This window comes from Aythya marila (genome assembly GCF_965140915.1).
Source record: "Aythya marila genome assembly, chromosome: 20".
Classification (NCBI taxonomy): domain Eukaryota; kingdom Metazoa; phylum Chordata; class Aves; order Anseriformes; family Anatidae; genus Aythya; species Aythya marila.
The window spans coordinates 7,549,230-7,564,941 of record NC_139061.1 but is presented as its reverse complement, the minus strand read 5'-3'; the positions used below and the strand labels follow the sequence as shown (position 1 = coordinate 7,564,941).

General features: G+C 60.1%; 2 protein-coding genes across 5 annotated transcripts in view; one reads left to right on the top strand and one right to left on the bottom strand.

The window, feature by feature from the left end:
* Positions 1–228: 228 nt before the first annotated feature.
* TIMM22 (translocase of inner mitochondrial membrane 22) lies at positions 229–3,890 on the top strand. Its single transcript, XM_082776322.1, has 4 exons — positions 229–469; positions 862–1,058; positions 2,106–2,178; positions 3,290–3,890. Exons 1-4 carry the CDS (start codon positions 241–243, stop codon positions 3,364–3,366), a joined length of 576 nt encoding a protein of 191 aa, XP_082632448.1. The 5' UTR covers positions 229–240; the 3' UTR covers positions 3,367–3,890.
* A 1,258-nt stretch (positions 3,891–5,148) lies between these two features.
* The window catches only part of ABR (ABR activator of RhoGEF and GTPase), a gene marked incomplete at its 5' end in the record, with an annotated part of 34,084 nt that continues 23,520 nt past the window's right edge, over positions 5,149–15,712 (bottom strand). For 2 of the 4 annotated variants that reach the window (XM_082776318.1, XM_082776319.1), the window contains 7 exons: positions 5,149–7,388; positions 7,565–7,712; positions 9,242–9,347; positions 9,464–9,598; positions 10,166–10,305; positions 10,475–10,584; positions 10,718–10,777. In XM_082776318.1, the coding sequence (XP_082632444.1) occupies positions 7,299–7,388; positions 7,565–7,712; positions 9,242–9,347; positions 9,464–9,598; positions 10,166–10,305; positions 10,475–10,584; positions 10,718–10,777 (789 nt within the window). In that variant the 3' untranslated portion in view covers positions 5,149–7,298. Of the gene's footprint in view, positions 7,389–7,564; positions 7,713–9,241; positions 9,348–9,463; positions 9,599–10,165; positions 10,306–10,474; positions 10,585–10,717; positions 10,778–14,240; positions 14,624–15,712 lie in introns of those variants that run through there. The other 2 variants (XM_082776321.1, XM_082776320.1) reach the window with 2 other exon arrangements.

The following is a 15,712-nucleotide window of genomic DNA, read 5'->3' as shown; positions in this document are numbered from 1 at the left end:
TCCCCTCAGCTGCACCGGCCGCAACCGTCGCTAGGGGGCGGCCGCGAGGCACGCTGGGAAACGTAGTCCTCCCCCCCTCCCTCCCGCTGTCCTTCAGGGAGCCTCGCGGAGCACGACGGGAAGCGTAGTCCGCTGCGCCCTCACGGGGCATCGCTGGGAGGCGCGGGCGCCGCGCCGCGGAACTACAACTCCCGTCGGCCCCTGCGCGGCGGCCTCCTGAGGGGAGGGGGTTTCGCGGTGATGGCGGCGGCTCCGTCCCCGTCCTCACCGGGCGGCCCGGAGCCGGAGCCGCCGGCGGTGCGGTACAGCGAGCTGCTGCAGCACCTGGTGGGCGAGCGGCGGCGACCCCGAAACTGGGACCCCACCGCCCTGGGAGGCATCCCCAGCCCGGCCAAGAGCGAGGAGCAGAAGATGGTGGAGCGGGCCATGGAGAGCTGCGCCTTCAAGGCGGCGCTGGCCTGCGTGGGGGGTGCGCGGGGGGCTCTGAGGGGGCTGTGAGGGAGGGTTTGGGGGGGCTCTGAGGGGTTTGGGGACGGGCTGGTAGCGGGGGTGCTGAGGGAGCCACCTGGGGATGAGCCCCAGGGCGCTGGGAGGGTGGGAGGGTGGGGGAGAGGCCGCCGAGCTGCGCCCCCATGGGTTTTCCTCAGCCCTCAGAGCACCCCCGGGCTGTCACAGGGCCCAGGGAGGGATCTCCGTCCGCTTTCCCTTCTGTACAAGAAAGAGGTGATCGTGGTGTTTCTCCACACAACACAGGCCCTCAGCGGGGAAGGTGTCAGCATCAGCATCCACAGCATCACCGTACAGCCCCACATATCACTCTGCCCCAGCAGAGGCTCATTTTATCCCTTTTCTCTTTCGCAGGATTTGTTCTCGGAGGAGCGTTTGGTGTCTTCACAGCTGGCATCGACACCAACGTTGGGTTTGATCCCAAGGATCCCTATCGCACGCCAACCGCGAAGGAGGTGCTGAAGGACATGGGGCAGAGAGGCATATCCTATGCAAAGAACTTCGCCATCGTAGGTGCTATGTTCTCCTGCACCGAGTGTGTGGTAGAATCGGTGAGTAAGGAGTCCTTAAGCATTATGAAATATTTTTATTATATACACAGTAATCTCCTTTAGTGGACTCAGATAAGTATGCATATCCCCCTTGTAACGGGGTGAGGGACAAGGCTACTTTATTTTTGCTTCTCAATCATGGAAGCTTTTCAGCTTTGAGACCTCCCTTCAGAACCGCAGTTCTCTGATAGAATAAACAGAACTGCACACAACCGTGAAGTCCTTTCCCAATTTTGGCAAGTATGGGCATTGCTTTTTGAAACTCTAGCTACAAGTAATCTGTTATTACTTTAAAACATCAAACTGAAAGTTGCAAACTTGCAACATGGTCATTTGAGCCTGTAAAAATTGCATATGCAGACAGGGAGCCTTTGATCAAAGTTCTTAAGTAACAGGCCTATTTTCATCTTGCGCCTACAGCAAGAACTGGCCTTGTGCAGCTCAGCGGTAAATCTCCCATCCATTTTCTTAAATAGGAAAATTAGCTTGTTATGAATTTCAGTACTGTCTTTTAATTGAAAGACAATTATTTCTTAACTCACGTAGAAGAAAAATGTATCTGCTTGCACAACAAAGCAGAACAAACCGATCTCTGCACTGGTGAAAAACTGGCATGCTTTGGCTATGGAAATTGTATATCATTGCCAGCAGGGTGCTGTGGCTCTCCCCTGTGCTGAGAACCAGGTTGCATGGCCAGGCTCAGTGCTGCACTCGGGTGACCGTAGCACCTTTAAAATCTCTGAGCTGGTGCCAGTGCACAGCGCTGCCGTCTGGGGGCTGTGTTGGCTCACCTGAGAGCCCGTGTTGTAGTTCTGCATTGCACCATATGGATTTGTCTTCCCTCTCCTGGTGACCTGCTCCTTCCCCTCCTCCTGGCCCTGCGAGGCTTATGTTTTAAAGTGCAGGGGGCCATCTGCTGAGAACAGAGGGAAAAACATCCTCATCTGACACAGGGCCGGAAGGTCATTCAATCTCTTCTGCTATCAGTACAGAGTATTGAGATTTTATTCCATATTTATTTGTTGACTCTGCTTTTTAATTCCTCAGTATCGTGGAAAGTCAGACTGGAAGAACAGCGTTATTAGTGGCTGCATCACAGGAGGAGCGATCGGCTTCAGAGGTTGGTGGTGCCTGCTATGAGCTATTTCTGTGATGAAGCTGTAATTCGGTTAGGTAGCAAGCAGTATTTTTAAGGCAACATGCACAACAGATCTCCTTGCACGGGGTTATGGTTATGTCAGCGTGAGAGTGTACTCCAAACTGACAGAACTGCCATCTCTCTCGCTTTCCTGTCAGCTTGAAAGATATGTGTGGGTAGGGAAGGCTGTTGTACAGGACAGCAAGATTGGAGAAAAATGAACAGAAGTGACTTGAAAGAGAATCAGGAAACGGTGTTTGCTATCCACATGCGTCTGTGGTGTCATCGAGAGGGATCCAAAAATACGTGCAGAACAACTTAGAGAAGTTACAGCTCTTGTGGTAACAGAGCTGTACTTATATATACTGTTTCACTGGCAGGAACTCTGTTAACTTGCACAGCATGTACAATGCTTCCCTCCTTTCTCCTGTATCAAATCAAACAGGCAATTCTATTTATTGCTCCTGTACAAGAGCAGGAGCACGGGGATTTTAGCCCAGCAGGCACGCATGGGGACTTTTTGGGGGAAGCCATGAATGCTAAGAACACCCAAGTAGGAAAAGCTGCGCTGCTTATCAAATATACCAAACTTCTCTCACCTATCCTTAAAAAAGCAAAAGCAAAACAACAAAAGCAAGAAGACAGCTAACATAAAAGAAACAAAAGTGTTCTCAAAAGAGCTTCTAATTGAGCCCATTAAGTTGTGTCTGTCCTGGGCCTAATCCTCTTAGAGCTTTCCAAGTAGCAGCTGCTTTTCCTATCCATCTCTTGTCCAACAGCAAAGCCACTTGCAGTGCTCAGATCAGAGCACACTGAAATCATTAGTGGCCACTGGTGCTTTCTTTCCTAACCCTTGTAGGGAAAGTTAGGACCACAGCACCCAGTCACCGTGTCTTGTGAATCCAGATGGGGGATTTTAAGTCCAGTGTGTGCCAAGTTCCCCCCTTCCTTTACCTCAAGCAGTGTTCCCTGGTAGAGGACCACCAGGTTCCTGCAGGTGTAAGCTTTACAAGCCCATACAGCGTAGGCTAGTTACTGGGAGGAACAATTTCTTTCCTATTTTCTCATTCTTTCCCATCCTTTTACGTTGCAGCTGGTTTGAAGGCAGGCGTTATCGGCTGTGGAGGATTTGCCGCTTTCTCCGCAGCGATTGATTACTATCTCCGGTAACAGTGGGATCCCCTGGGAGCAAGTTTTCCTTGTGTTCCAGTGCTGCTGCGAAGAGCCTGCATCACAGCAGAGGAACCGTCGAGCTTACCTTTCCACTGCTTTGGAGTCCTGATCAGTGCAAGCTGGATGGTGCTGGCTGCTTCTCCTGAGTGACTAACAATAATCTGGCTCTGAGCCTTGGCATGCTGCTTCAGGCAGACTTGCAGGAATATGCAAGGATGGAGCCAGGCGCAGTGAGCAGTATCACCAGGACGGATCAGCTGACTGTCAGTTTCCAGGAAACAAGCCTGGACTCTGAGCTTTCTGGATCCTTTGGGTCTGATTTTGATTAAGTCTGTTGCTAGCATCAAAAGAGGCAGGAGGACAGTTTCATAAAGAAATGCAGTGGTTTAGATGACCGTGTATTTGAACGTGCTGCAAATGTTTAGCAGTTACCAGTTTGCAGCTTGCTGTTCTGTTGGGGAGAGGTAAGATCCTGTGGAGAAATAGTTTGTTCCAGGCTTTTCTTAAAATACCAACTGAAGACAAACCACCATCTGTACAACTTGTCTTATTTCAAGCACAGAATGAGAGCCAGATTTCTTTACCGTTTCTTAAAGGGAAAAGCAAAAAGGAATCCTTAGCCTTAGAACCGTGTGGTTACTGGCAGATGAACAAAACAGTTTAAGGGTAAAAAAGAGGTTGTTGCAGATGTATAATTCTCTGTAGCCACTTGGCTAGCCTGGTTTAACCTCACCATGGGAGTACAAATAGTCTTGCTACTGCTTTAACTGCCACAGGCTCACACCGTTGGTTCCAGCAGTTGGATGGCTGGACTTTAAAGCAGAGTTGTGAGACTAAACCACTGTCAGACAGCTAACCAGACATTCACTTAGCACACTGCTTCCCGTCATGTTCCTGCACCACCTCTGAGCACCCCAGTGTTAAACTGGGGGAAAAGTGAAACATCCCTTCTGCAGAGCGTTGGTACTGAAGGCAGAACACCTGCTCACAAGCCTGGGGAGCTGCTCCCTTTTGGATTTGCTTTTTCACCAGCTGCCTTGCTCTCCTAACCACAGGCTGTTCTTGGACCATAGAGGATAACTTTTAAACTCAAAATAGTTTAGACTGGGTTTTAACTGTCCTTGAGCCACTGTGCAAGGGGGAACACCCACCCTTAGAGAGTCTTAGAATGGTTTGGGTTGGAAGGGACCTTAATGATTATAAAATTCCAACCCCTCCGCCACAGGCAGGGATACCTTCCACGAGACCTGATTGCTCAAAGCCCCATTCAGCCTTAAACACTTTCCAGGAATGGGGCATCCAGAGCTTCACTGGGCATCCTGTTCCAGTGCCTCACTGCCCTCATTGTCAAACCGAGACAGCAGCATCTCAAATTCAGCTCAAACATCTTATGGGGGTTCTCTCACCCACTTCCCCTCCTTTGCATTCACGGTTTGAGATCCCAGAACACTGACAGCACTTGCTTCCCTGGGAGAGCAACACCAGCAGGGCAGTTTAGCTGATAAGGTGGTCAGTTTGGAGGTGTGTTGTCTCTCCCATGACCACAAGGAAAGAAGTGGGGCGAGAGCTCCATGTGATCCATCAGATGAGGTTTCCGGATCGCCTGATCGCCCTCACTGTGCCTGTTCAGTATCCTCGGGCCAGAAGCTGTGCAAGTCAGCTGAATTTGAAGCTTGAGTAATTCCGGGCTGATTAAACAAGCTGGCTCCAGACAGTCCAGGTTTTTTTCCTCCAGAATGTACTGAAATGCAAGGATGTAGCCCAAACCATGGGATGTCTCTTAAAAGATTGCCTGGCACAATGCCCGTGCTTATACCACTGGCTCGAAACACAACTAGCAAGATTTCCACGGCTGAAAGAGAAGAAATTGCAAAGCCAAGGTGATCAGTGAGTGCAAACAGCAACACCACAGGGCTCCTTTTGTGCAAATGTTGGGGCTTTGCATTTTTATTAACATTTTTTTTTTCTTCACATGGTTTACAGCCATTTAAAGTTTATAATCTACAGAAATTGAAACAGAACACAAACAAAAATATATCCTTAACAACTTCTGAAAGTCAAATATTAATTAACAGTTCTATTCTACCTGTAGCTGCAGAAGTCCACCCCCCTGCCTTTCCTTCCTGCAGGAACAAACAAAAACCCGTCACGGGGATTTTGGCCGCAGCCTGTTGTGCTGGGGCTGCGCGGCGCGGGCCTGCAGCCACCGTCACGCGGGGGGGATTTTGGCTGTACAGAGTCTCCATCTGGAATGACACCACAGTGGACAGAGACTTGGACACACGTAACAACTCGGACACACACAGGGATCCGCTGTGCAGTCAGATCTTAACGCTCGGCCTCCTTACTGGGTCCAGGGCCAAGACAGACGCCTGGTTCTTTTCTGCGCTGCTGTTTCCCTTCTGGTTAGCTGGTAGTCGAGAGGAGCAGGGTCTGGAGTGTGAGCCCTTTAGAGGGGGACTGAAAGGCTTCCCCTCGGGTAGTTGCTTTGCTGGTGGGGGGCTGGCAGCTGCTGCCTTCCCCGGGGGAGGTGGGCTTAGGACATACCTGGAGCATCGGCCGGGCTTTACCTGGACCAGTCTGCTGGTCGGGGGGGGGAAAGGCAATGCTGCCGGCAGCAGGGACACGCTTGGTCACTTCTCATCATCTCCCTTTGGCACAGGAGCGCACCGGGCCAACGCAATCGAGGAGGGGGCTTTTCCCCCACGAGAACACAGACTCAGCTCACAGAGCCAAAGGTTTTGTGTCCCAGCAGCTACCGGCAGCTCCCCGGCAGCGTGGGAGGGCAGGGGACGGAGCCAGGTGCTGGGGGGCAGCCAGGGCACAGCCTCGAGCACCCTGCCACGGGACACAGCATGGCCACTCCGGCTGTCAGCCTGGGGTCAAGAGCTGGAGCCATCAAACCACTTAGCGAGAGCACTTCTGTCTCCGGTAGCGAGGGCCAGGCCAAACAGAGCCAACCGGGGCTTTCCTCCCCCATCCCTGAGCCAAGGAGGGAAACAAAACCTCCCCATTCTCGTTCTCGTGGCTGCAACAGGAGTGCTGCTGCCCCGGGGTGCCGCACGTGGCATGCCCAGGAGGCAGCAGCCAGGTGGCAGTGCTTGGCTGGAAGGGGCACGCAGGGAGATAAGGCAGGGACACAGATGTACAGACACAGCAGGGCAACGCTCCAGTCTCTTGCTTGGCAAGAACAAGGCCGAGAGAGCGTGGTGAGGAAACGGGAGCTGACCCCATAGCCCACAGCTCCGCAGTCGGCCCGCCGTGCTTCCAGACAGGCGCAGCGCCTCGTCCCAGGAGGTTACCCCAAAACACTGCGTGGCGATGCCAAGCAGCGAGGGGAGCGACCCCCCTGCTGCACCCACACAGGCAAAGCGCGGGGTAAGAGCGACCGAGGGAGGGGACTGGCCTGAAAGCGCCCGGCAGCGACGCGGCGAGGAGGCAGGGGCGCCCTGCTCCCGGGTGGATCCAGGCAGCGAGGCAAAGCGGGGCAGGTCGTGGCCGTCAGGGAGAAACCCGCGAGCTCCCAGCCTCCCAGCGAGGAGCGTGCAAGCAGGGACAGCATCCGGGCAGCCGGGGGATGCTGCAGGCTTCGAGCGGGGCGAGGCGAGGGGCGCCGGGCGGGAAGGAGTCCAGGAGAAAACGAGCCAAAAGGGGGAAGCCTGTGTCCACAGCCCTTGTCAGTCACTACCTCTTCCGTTGAACAAATATACAGAAAACAATTCTTGAACACGAGAAGGGACATAAGACACGACTACTTTACAGAGCGGCACGGCGCCTGGGGCGGGACCGGGCCGTCGGTACGCGATTGTACAGGAGCTGCAGGCGGCACCGTCCTGGGGCCAGGCCGATCTCCCCGGGGGCCGCGATCCGGTCCATGGCCCCCAGCGGGGAGCTGGGAGTGTTTGCAGCTGGTGCCTCCTCCCTGCAGGCTACACGTCCGTGGAGAAGTAAAGTGTGTTGCGCTTCAGCTCGGTGAAGGAGATGGGAGGATGCTGCAGGTAGTAGAGGAGGACCTGGACCTGCGGCAGGCAAATTTGGGGGGTTAGGGCCGGACGGGGGGGGAGCTGCCAGGTGCCAGCTTGCCCCGTGCAGCCACCTCCTGCAGCGAGGAGGGACGGGTCCACCCGGACAGGTTGGTGAAACCCTCTGGGTGCTGGCACGGGCTGGGTCCAGGCCCCACCAGCTCGGCTCTCACCTGGGCCATCACGTCGTGGGACCAGATGTCGGAAGCCAGGGTGAGGTGTCCTTTGCTCTCCCCCTCCGAGGGTCTCAGCAGTGTCGGCCCGAAAACCGTGGCCAGGTTGTGGAGGGACATTTTGTTGATGGGCTCCTTTTCCGCTACCCTGGGGGATAAGAGGAAAACCGCAAACGTGAGCTCCCAACACCTCCGCCCGGAGCAGCGCAGCCACCGGGTGCCACGGGAGGGACAAACGCTGACCTCCCCCTGCCACCCCCCAGCCCCAGCAGGACGGCTCCGGTTGCAGCAGCCCCCTGTGGCCCCCGCAGACCCAGGGGCAGGGCAGGGAGCTCTGCCCCCTTCACGGCCTCTGCAGGAGCCGCCGGGCCTGGCTGGGAGCCCTGGGCGTGATGTGGCAGCGACTGAGCCCTGGCTTGCTTACGAGCTACAGAGCCTCCACCCTGCCCCAGCCCCTGCAGGGTATGGGGAGCTCTGCACCGGCCCCCTGACCCCGTGGGACCCCAAAGAGCCCCCAACAAGGGAGCGGGGCCACGACAATGCCATGTTTGCAGGCGGCCGCGCTCCCCGGCTGAGCCCCGGCCAGGGGAGCAGATGTGGGAACTGGCTGTGCCCAGTTCTCAGGGTGGAAATGGATTTTCCTTCCCCACTCCCAGCAGCAATCACTTTTTCTGTTTGCTTTTAGCCAGAGCAGAGAGAAACACGTCACGATGCGAGTAACACGAGCCGCCAGCCCCGCTCCCAACCTCATGGCACGCTCTAGCAGGGCCCTGCGTGCCGCACCGCGGTCCTGCCACCAGCCCTGTGCCCGCTGCAGGTTTTGGGGGCCCCTGCGCTGCCCTTCCCCAGCTTTGTGGCTCTCCCAGCTGCAAAAGGAGCCAGGAGCAGCTGAAATGGAGCGGCCACAGGAGCTGCAGCTGCTGCCATGATGGGGAGCTGCACGGTGCTGCTCTCACCGCAGGACGAACGGCACGAGGTGCTGAGCACAGCTTTGGGACATTTCTGCAGAGCTGAACACCCCCAGGGCTCGGCTGCCAGCCGCAGACAAGTTGCAGGGATCAGAGCAATGTGCTGGGCAGGGGCTGCTCCTGCACTGGTGGGGGAGCGCAGCGCTCAGTTTTCCTGCTAAGAGGGCACCGCACGGTCCCAAATTGATTCCCCGCCCCGTGCTGAGGCCAGCTGGTCCCCACGGGGAGCTCATCCAAGCAGCTGCACGCAGGCAAAGGCAGCCAAGAGCTGCCTCGTGCCAAAGGATGCGTGCTCCCCGCAGAGCGGAGCTGTGCAAAGGGCTCTGTGCTCTGCAGGGTCCCTGCTGCCACCACCACCAGTGACCCCAGGCCTCCGGGGGCTGCTCTGTGTCACAGAACAGCTCCAGGATCCCACAGATCCCCCGGTGAATGCACCAGAGCCCAGGGAGGCAGAGTTGTGCTCACCCCTGAGGCTGCACCCTCTGAAGGAGCCGGGAGAAGGGAAAGACCACCGCAAGCTGCCCAAATCCCAAATCCCACCCTGCTCTGCACCAGCACAGCGTCACCTGGTGAGGGACCAGCCACGGCCACGGAGTGTCGGGGGCACCCTGGGAGGCAGCCAGCAGCTCCCCCCGTGCTCGTGGCCCACCCCCAGACAAAGCAGTAAGATGGATGCAGCCCCCCTCGCCCTGCCCTGCCCACCCGTTACCTTTTCAAGTGCTCCAGCAGGAAGAGGAAGGTGATGAGGTTGGGGTCAGGCAGCGAGCGGAGAAGGTGCATCATGCAGTTCTCCTTGGCAGCAGGATCCGAGAGGGCTGGAGGCAAGGAGAGAAAGGGCTCAGGGCAGGGACCAAGCCCTGCGTGAGTGGGACAGCAGGGAGGAAGGTGCTGGCAGCGTGGCCAGACCCCTTCCTGGTCCCCAGGCCCTTACCGATGCCCTCCATGAAGGCGGGGTACAGTCTGTCAGTGAGGAGGGGCTCGGGCAGCTCCCGGAAATACAGCTTGAGCGTGCCAGCGATGGCGTTGATGTCCATGTCGCTCAGCATCACCAGGATGTCCTTGTTATCTGTCCAGAGAGCAGCCCCGTGTGACACCTCCTGTTCGCCAACACCCCAAAGAGCACAGTCCCCAGCCCCGGCGCACCACCAAGGGCCCCTCTGGGTGTGGTAGCCCCAGGAAGGGGATCTGGGGACCCCTGAGAGCATTTATCCAGCTCCTGACCCTCCCGATGGCAGCGGGCAGTTTGGCCATGGCAGGGCTGGGCAGCGGGCCGCGGAACAATTTGCAAATCCATCTGCAACCTTGCCCTGACTCAGTGTCTCCCTGGGAGCCAGCCAGGCGCGGAGGCAGATCCGAGCCATCAGCACACAAACACCACCGAAAATAGGTCAGGGCAAAGCGGGGCTGTGGGGCTCCCTTGCGGGGGCTCGGGGCCAGGGCTGCCCGTGCCCCACACATGACGGGGGCAGCAATTCCTGCGGCACCAGCTCTGAGCTTTTACCTCCTCCTCCCCAGCCCCTCCAGCACCCACCCGTGCACCTCGCACGCGGCGCAGTGCCACGGGCAGCCCCCGGGCTTGCAGCACCAGGGGGGTGCTCGGTGCCCGCGGAGGGGACAGGTGGCCGTCACTCACTCGCATCGAAGACAGCCTTCAAGGCCTGGATGTCCGTGGCAACGCCGGAGATCCTGTAGATGCCGACCTCCTCGATGCCCCTCTTCTCCACCTCCTCGATGCACTGGCGCACGATGTAAGGCACCTTGGAGCGCTCGCGCCTGGCTCGGAAAGCAGAGGTGTCAGCGGTGATTTTTGGGGCCCCGCCAGCCCTGAGACGGGGCAGGATTCACGTGCAGGGTGGAAGGGATGGGGGAGGTCCCCCGCGTCCCCAAACCCCACAGCCCGCAGGGACAGGGAGGGAGCAGCCACCCCCAGCCCCGCACGCACTTGGTGACGACGCTGATTTTGACTCCGAAGACACCAGTCTGCTTTTTGGACGGCGTCCTCTTCAGGCTCATGTCTCTGCTCGTGAACTTCATGGAGAACTCCACCTTGATCTGTGGGGACATCCTGGCTGTCACCTCAGCGTCACACGGGGGTACGGCCCCACAGTGCACCCAAAGCTCAGGGGGAGGAACCAGCAAGCCCACCCCGCTGCACCCCGGGGAAGGGGTTTTGTGCCCTGCTTACCCCGTTCATCTCAATCACGTCCATGTGCCAGTTCTTGGTCTGCACGGCCTGCGGGTCCAGCTGCGGGGAGAGACAACACATCGGGGTTGGACACCAGCGGGGACAATCTGGGGTCCCTTGGGTTGGGCGCTGGACCCGGTGGGATCAGTCCCCCCGAGCCCCCAGCTGAACACACACCCCAGCAGCAAGAAATTTCCAAGAATCGGGACTATTTCTGGAGGCAGATGGATGGAACAGAACTAGGGCAGTGTTTTCCATGCAGAAAAAAACAACATCTCCCAATAGCCAAGGCTATTTATAACCCCTGGGAATGACGGGCTCTGCTATTTCTGGCTTTCGGGCTAGCAGGGGACTCGGTGACGCTTCCCCAGGGCCACAGCGAGGTTCTGGCGTTCCCAAGGCCCCACCACTCATGGCAGCGAGGTGGCACAGAGCTGTCCCCAATCCTTGGAGACACAGGACTGGGGCAGAGAGGACAGCAGCGACCCCAGTCCCAAGAGGGGACCGAGATCGGGGACCTCAGCCCCAGGGATAGGATGATGAGGATGCAGCACTGGGACAAGGAAGGGTGGCACCAGCTCACCCTACTGCGGGGCTGTTGGGGTCCGCTCCCACCCGAGGGCACGGGGGCTCTGCCACAGCATCCAGCCCTTGCTCCAGCTGCCTTCTGGGGCTTTTTGGTCCCCAGCTGGTGCCATCGATCCGGCCCCATCGATCCTTGTAATGCACGGGGCAGCGCCTGGCACTAATGTCCCCTCGGGGAAGGGGATGGGACGCGGAGCTGGCGGGGGTCCCGGGGCTGCGAGCGCGCAGCTGCCAGGCGAGGCTCGTGCCACGTGCACGGGGTCACTGCTCAAGGACACAGGAGTTTCCTTTAGCAGCTGCTGGCTTGGGAGATGCTTGGGGTGAGCGCAAAGATCCCTCGTGTCCCCTCCTGCACACCAACACCCAAATTGCCCTGGCTCCAGGCACAGCCCCAGCACCACGGCACGGCCTGAGCTCAGCCTCGGGCAGCAGGAAGAGGGGATGTGGAGCTCAGCCAGGGGACATCAGGCTGAGGACAAACAGGTCCCACAGTTGTCACAAACACTACCTGGGCTGGCCCATACGAGACGGCCAGACCCTGCCCAGCACCCGGCTGCTGTCCCCAGCACCATTCCCACGAGGCCGGGCAGCTCCTCCACCCCCCACTGCCACGTGAGGTGCTGTGGTTTCCAGCAATGTCTCCAGATGCCGATCCCCTCCCCGGCGCCCCAGCACGGGGGAGCCCTGGGGAGCACCACAGCTGCTGGGGACAGAGCGGGGAGCAGGAGGAGGAAGAGGAGGAGGAAGGCTGCAGCTGCCCCAGGCTCTCAAGGGGCCCCGCAGCAGGTTTGGATGCAAGGATCACGAGGCTGCAGCTGGACCCTGGCCAACCCCAGCCCTGCCACCGAAGCCCCTCGTGTCCCCCCCACCAGTGCCAGTCCCCTCCTGCAGCACCCGATGATGCCACCACAGCCACCGCCACGCCCTGTGCAGCAGCACTGGGGCTCTGGCCGGGTCCCCAAGGGCTTTCACCCCTTTTCCACACGCAGCCACGTCCCCCTCGTGGCACCGAAGCAGAAGCTGCCTTGTCACCACAGCCCCAGCAGCGAGGAGCAAAGCGCCCAGCCCCAGGCACGGCAGCGAAGCCGTTCGTTCCCCAGCCAGGTCGGGAGCCGTGGGCCTCCCCCTCCACGGCGCGAGTTTAATTGGAAACACCACACATCTTCCCCAGCCCCGTCCCGCGGGTCCCCCGTCTCCGATGGCCCTGGCAGCGCACATCTGGAAGGGCTTTAGCAGGCTCCGAACAAAGCCCTAATAAAAGCCAGGTTGGCTGCCACAAGCACAGCGCGTTCCCCGAGCCGCACCGCGGTCCCCCCCCCCCCCCTCCAAACTTTTGTCACTGCCCCAAAATTTGAGCCGGCTCAGCTGGCGTCACCCAGCTCCCCTGCAGCTGGGGACGGTCCCCAAGGAGCAGTGGGCTCTGAGCTGGCCCCGGTGCTCTCCAAACCCTGCCCGCAGCCACTGCCACGTCCCCACGGGACACGGCTCCGTGTGGGAGGACGGATGGGAGCATCTGCCCACGGCGCCAGAGGCACCTCCTGCCCACATGGCGCTGGCAAACACCCAGGCTCAGCTACTGCCACTGTCACCATCTCCTCCCCCTGCACCACGGGGAGCTGCCACGCTCCAGCACGGCCCAGGGACGGCCCCAAGCTGGTGGGGAGGACGGCACCCCCAGCTCCGGGACGCAGAGACTCGCCTTCAACCTCTTCTCCCACGTTACCTGAAGGTGTTTGCTTGCACGAGGCCCCTTGTCACGGAGAGAGAGGTGACAGCAGGGCAGGCAATGAGCAGTCCCACAGGGCTGCGTGTGTCCTGGGGGCTCTGGTGGCAGAGGAGCCCTCGCAGCGTGGCCCTAGGGGCCCCGAATGCCGGGATGCTGCTGGGCACATCCCTGCCTCGCACCTCTCACCCATGAGGTCACCCGATGCATCAGCCCGGGGTGAAGCCATCCTGAGCAAAGCGGTGACTCAGCCGGCGTGGCTCTCCCCCTGTGTCACCCTGGGAGCGGGATCCCATGGGATCTGCTACAGACGGGGTCCAGCAGGCAGGGGATGCTCCAGGTTCCCGCACAGTGACCCCCTGCCCAGGTAGCACACGGTGACAGAGCTACACTACAGGGACAGAGCAGCCCCAGAGCAAAGCAGAGCCCAAAAAAGCAGCGATTCAGAGCCCCATCTGACGGCGACCCTAAAAGCAGGACGTGCCTGCTGCACACAGGGACCCGGGCGCAGACTTGGCTGCAGCTGAGCTCCCGTGCAGGACGGCTCACGGTGACACAGCCCCTGCTCGCCCGTCTGCCCCGAGTCCTGGGAAGCAAAAACCTCCTCGGGTTTTGCCCCACCAACAGCCGCTGGGCAGCTCCTGCCGCAGCCCTGGCGGCCCCTAATCCCCTCTGCGGGAGCTGCACGGAATCGAGGTTAATGCCGCTGCGTCACAGCCAGCCCTGCTGCCACCGAGCCCCCCTCGCTGTTGACAAACCAAACCCGCACGTGCCGGGGCAGCTCCTGCCTTTCATCGCACAGGAGGGAAGCCCCCGGTGCCCCCGAGTCCCCCGGGACTGCCTGTGATGGTGCCGTGTCCTCCCGTCACCCCTTTGAGCACCCCAAAAGCAGGCAGCACCTTGGGGCAGGAGGCAGCACCCAAGGGTGCCCCGACACCCCGGCTGCACCCCGTGCAACACAAGCAGCCTGGCAGAAATAAGCTCAGCAGCCCCCAGGGAAGAAGGGGAAGAGGAAAACAAGCGCTGAGCAGGCTGCTAAGTAGCCAAAAAGCTCCCGAAGCAACCCAACAGAGCCCCCCAGCCCCCTCCCCTAAGCAAGGGGATACCGAGGCGCACCCATACCCGAACCCCCCCTCCTGAACAAAGCCACCGGGTACGGGGAAGCCAACTGGATGCACCCCACCACCTCCACGTCCCCCCAAGCCCCCCAGGCACCTTCTGCCTCAGCAGCTTGCTGCGCACCCGGCCCCAGAGGCGGGCGCCTGTGGTGGAGGGCCGCTTGCCCTCGGGCTCCTCCGGGCCAGGCTCCAGGCGCTCGCCCCCAGGAGCGGGGCTGCCGTCGGCTTGCACCAACACATCCGTCATCATCGCCACCGCTTGGGCTCCCAGGATGCCAGAGGAGAGGCTGGGGGGCCCCAGGGTGGCCGAGGGGGGCTGGTTAGGAGAGCACCGGCATCCCCGCTGATGTTTGGGCACGGAGGTCAGCGGTGGCCGGGGGCAGCCCAGCTCGGGCGGCGGGCAGGCGAGCAAGCTGGGCTCATCTTCCAGGGCGTGTGAGCCAGGCTGGCGAGAGGCAGCTCGGCTCGGCAGCCCCAAAGCCTCCCTCCCACTGCGAGGAAGTGACTCAAAGCAGCCCCCCCGGCGTCCCCCACGCGTTAACTCCCGCCCTGCCGCCCGCTGAGCCGCTCGGGAGGGCTGCGCAGCCCCGCAGATGAGGCCAGGGAGGCACCGCCGGAGCATCCCCGTGCCCCCCCACAGCAGCCAGGCTGGGCACGGCAAGGGGCTAGCGCTTTTGGGGTGTCCTGATGAGGTCTGGGGAGCAGGAACCCCCCCCTACACCTCACCAGCTTGCCCTGATCCTCGTCGCCTCCGCTGCTGGTGGGGTGAGGTGGGGACAGCGTGGGGCAGAGGGAGGTGGGGGTGCCCTGGGGCATCACCGCGGCTCCTCCTGACACACACGGACAGGGCAAGGAGCCAAAAATCGGAATTACACAGCACCCTGCCTCCACGGGGCTCAGCACCAGGCAGGATCCAACGCCCAGGGCTGCATGGGGGCACCCTGGGGGTCCCTGCAGGTCCAGGACAGCCCCGACACCACAAATCTCCCCCTTTTATTTTTTTTTTTTTGGAGCTTTTGCCAACCCTGCGCAAAGGGGGACCGGCCGGGGAGCGATTCCCTGCAGGGATGGCAGGCACCGTGCCCATGACAACAACACAGCCTCCGCTTCCACAGCCGCATCTCCTCCCCCCTGCACCAAAACGGGGGCTGCACGGCCGGGGGGGGCTGCTCTGCCCTGCCCCATCACCCCCTGGCTCCGAGACCCCCTCCCCATACACCCGCTGCCAGTCCCCCTGCCCAGCCCAGGGCACCAGCCTTGGGGCCAGCCCTGCCCCAAGCAACGGGGCCAGGTGACAGCAGGACAGCCCCACAGCCCCGCTCCTAACGTCGGGAACACCACCCCGTCCTCGGGGTGAGCAGCCCCGGGGGCCTCCTCTCTCTCCCTTTCTCCTTCCCAGACTTTCGCACGGCAGAGCCAAGCTGTGCTGTCCCCTGCCCCGACCCCCGGTCTCCCGGCGTGACTCATGTTTGTTGACACGGGCTATTTCCAAGCACACAGCTGGGCTGAGCCCCACGGGGTGCTGAGCCCCTTCCCCAGCCCCCTGCGTACTGCGTGGCCTCGTGCCAC

Coding starts and splice junctions, on each gene's coding strand:
- TIMM22 (XM_082776322.1), top strand. CDS start 241: ATGGCGGCGGCTCCGTCCCCGTCCTCACCGGGCGGCCCGGAGCCGGAG. Junction 1,059..2,105: donor CCGAGTGTGTGGTAGAATCG/GTGAGTAAGGAG, acceptor TTAATTCCTCAG/TATCGTGGAAAGTCAGACTG. Junction 2,179..3,289: donor AGGAGCGATCGGCTTCAGAG/GTTGGTGGTGCC, acceptor TTTACGTTGCAG/CTGGTTTGAAGGCAGGCGTT.